General features: G+C 54.5%; 1 protein-coding gene across 1 annotated transcript in view; it reads right to left on the reverse strand.

Annotated features, from left to right (window-relative positions):
* The window catches only part of SZT2 (SZT2, KICSTOR complex subunit), an 82,168-nt gene that overhangs the window by 68,598 nt on the left and 10,302 nt on the right, over nt 1-3,268 (reverse strand). Inside the window, 2 exon segments of the mRNA XM_025207192.1 lie at nt 1,279-1,449; nt 2,880-3,094. Of these exon segments, the coding sequence (XP_025062977.1) occupies nt 1,279-1,449; nt 2,880-3,094 (386 nt within the window).

A 3,268-nucleotide genomic window follows, 5' to 3' on the forward strand; every position in this document is an offset into this window, starting at 1 on the left:
GTGCTCTCAAGAAGGGAGTTTCCCATTTTGAAAGTGTGCTGCTGGTTACTACTGCCCAAGTACAGCACCCTGCACTTGTCCATATTGAAACGCATCCTGTTTTTGTTAGCCCACCCCTGCAACCTATCCAGGTCTTTCTGCAGTCTTTCCCTCCCTACTAGCGTGCCCACCTCACCCCAAATTTTGGTATCATCAGCAAATTTGAACAGGTTGCTTTTCACCCCATCGTCCAAATCGCTGATAAAGAAATTGAACACTGCGGGCCCAAGGACCGAGCCCCGGGGGACTCCGCTGCCCACTTCCCCCCATGTCTTCCTGAAGAGTTGCTCCCCTAAATCTTGATGCTCACCCCTCACATACTTGTAGGTGGCTATCAAGTCACCTCTCAGCCTTCTCTTACTCAGACTGAATAGGGCCAATTCCCAGAGTCTCTCCTCATAGGGCCTATCCTTCAGGCCCATAATCATATGGGTGGCCCTTCTTCGTACCCTCTTGAGCTTATCGACATCCTTCCTTAAGTGCAGTGCCCAGAACTGGACACAGTACTCCAGCTGTGGCCTCACCTCTCAGTGGCCACGTCCTCTTAGCAGAACTACACAGACACCACACAAGACATCACACCCAAACCTGTGACAGGTAAAGCAGGGGGACCACGATGGCCAACATTCTGCTGCTGCAACGGTTGTTAGTCTACATTTGAGAAGTCCCAGAAAGGGGCTCTGACCCCATACAGCCTATGCGGCAACCAGCAAAGCCCACAGGCATGGGAAGCCCTCATAGTAGAACATAGGCATAGCTGTGCCTAGACCTTTTCTGACCAGTGGCTGTCCAACATCTTTTCAAACACCTCCAGTGAGGGAGAGTATCCCTCTTCCCTGGTGTATCTCCCATGGCCCCACTATTCTAACATCAAATAAGTTTTTCCTGAGATCCAACCTAAACTTACCTTGCTACAAGGGCTAAAACCCATTTCATCCTACCCCACCTGCACCACCATGACACTTCACTTCCCCACTATCTGAGAGAGACCCCTTGCCTAGAAGCTTCTCCCCACCTCTGCATGTTGTCTGTACTCTTGCCCAGCGGGTCATAAGCACCACATGGCTGCACAGGATTACCAGTGTGAGAGCCAATCTCCTACCATAAGGTCATCCAGTCAAGGCCCAGGGGACTGGTGGCACTCCCAGCCACACCATGGTGGGGGAGTCCACCCTGCACTCTGTATGAACCCTGTTCTCCACACTCAACTGCAGGTCCCAGAGCAGCCTGGGTGGTCACCTTTGGTGATGTTGACCTCCCGGATGCTGTAGCCCTCCCGAAGCCGGACGGAGACAATGCTCACAAGGTCTGCATGCACCTCCTTCTCAGTGTGCTTCTTCCTCCTCATTGCCAGGGCAGGGTTGCTGCTTGCAGATACTAGGTGCTCATTGAACAGTCTGTGCTGAGACACTGCAACCAACAGGAAAGTCATGCAGGAGAAGTCTCCCCCCTGCCCCCATCCTGCAGTGGAGCCAGCACTTCTGGACACCTCCCTCCACTGCATCACTTGAGCAACATTTACACCCAGTACAGCAGCACAGCCCTGTTGGTACTGACAGGGGTTGGGAGAGGGCAGGGTGGGGATCCAGTCTGCTTATGTTATGTGACTGATTTGAAGGCAAGCAGCAGCATGTTGGCGCCCCATTTCATTCAGACAGACAGGAAAAGGCAGGGCAACTGTGCTCGTCTGGCTGGGAGCTCCTCTGGGCAGGGATTCCTGTCCCAAGAAAGTTTTGTGGCCCCCCGACTCAGCACAGAAAACACAGAAGAGCTGCAGTAACCATTGTTCTCAGCCCAAGCCCTGTCTTTAGTCACTATCACTGACCAGCATGAAGCATCGTTGGGCAAGTCTCACATGGCCCCTTGCCATCCCCAGACAAGGACAGGCTCTCTGGCTGGGCTCTAGTGACACACACACACATACACACACACACACACACACACACCCCACTCCTATGCGGGACGAGAAAACCCACACCCTGGCACTGGGGCAATTCAGAAGGGGGAGGGGAGCATTTAACATTGCGACTCAAACCACTGTGTGCAGCCTTCGTCCAGGACAAGACCTCCAAGGCACCTTGCACTGGAGGCTGTGTCTACACAGCACAATGCTCTGCCAAGCAAGAATACCTGTGCGAACTTTGGCAACAACAGCAGCCTGGCCACACAAGCTCAGTGCTACACACCTGCACCAGCCAGTCCTGCTGAGAAGCAAGGTCCCATAGCCCAGGTAGGACACTGCACTGATGCATCTATCCTGCTCCCAATGCCTGAGCTGCTGCAATCATCTCTGCACAGTGCTGTGCCACATAAGACAATGCAAGTGCTATAGGGCATTTCCTCTCCCTCCACCACCTTTGGCATGGAGGAGACCATGATCTCCTGCCCAGAAGTGTTCACCCTTATACACAGGCCAAGCCTGGGCAGTGCAAGCCCTAGGGATGACTGTGAGCAGCTAAGCAGTGGCTCTGTCCCAGACTGCTTAGCGACTCCTAAGCCCCACAGAAGGGAAGCACAGATACTGCTGCAGAGCCCAGTGCTGCTGCAAACCTTCGGGAGATCCAGCATGCTGTGTCCCCCACCCATACTCAGATCCAGACCCCTGAGCAAGCACCTCTCTCTTCCCTGGGCCTGGGCTCACAAGACAACTGCTCCCTGGCCAGTTCTGAAACTCCACGTAGCAGGAGGGGCTGGAAAAAGCTTTCCCATTGCCCCTTGTCACCCCTGTCCACACGTGTCCTACTGCTGACACCTACAGAGGTACAGGAATGGGACACGGGTGTAGCTGGGCAATGGGTTTTGCCCTTTTTGCAGGAAGCTGGGGCAGGCGCATTCCTCACCACAGTAGTACTCCAGATTCAAGGACTCCCCTGTGCGCAGGAAGGAGTACAGCAGGAAGGCCTTGTGATACACGTTCAGATCCAGGCTCACCGGGTCCAGCTCTGGGCAGGTGGAGAGGTAGGAACCAAAAGTTGCCATGGCGATGAATTTCATCAGTTCCACATTGGGGACGTGACCAAAGCTGCAATCATAGGAGTAGACTCCACCCACCTGGGGAGGTGTGGGAAGAGGAGACCCGTCTGGCACAGCTCACGCAGGGCAGGGAGAAGACACACTGGTGAGTTCCTCTCCACCCCCAAAACCAAGGAAGCAGCCAGGTCTCCAGCAGAAGCCGAGCACACAGTACATGCTGCTGTGTCCCATTGCCCACCCCACCCCCTGGCAGCAG

The sequence above is a fragment of the Alligator sinensis genome, unplaced genomic scaffold (assembly GCF_000455745.1).
Source record: "Alligator sinensis unplaced genomic scaffold, ASM45574v1 scaffold781_1, whole genome shotgun sequence".
NCBI lineage: Eukaryota > Metazoa > Chordata > Crocodylia > Alligatoridae > Alligator > Alligator sinensis.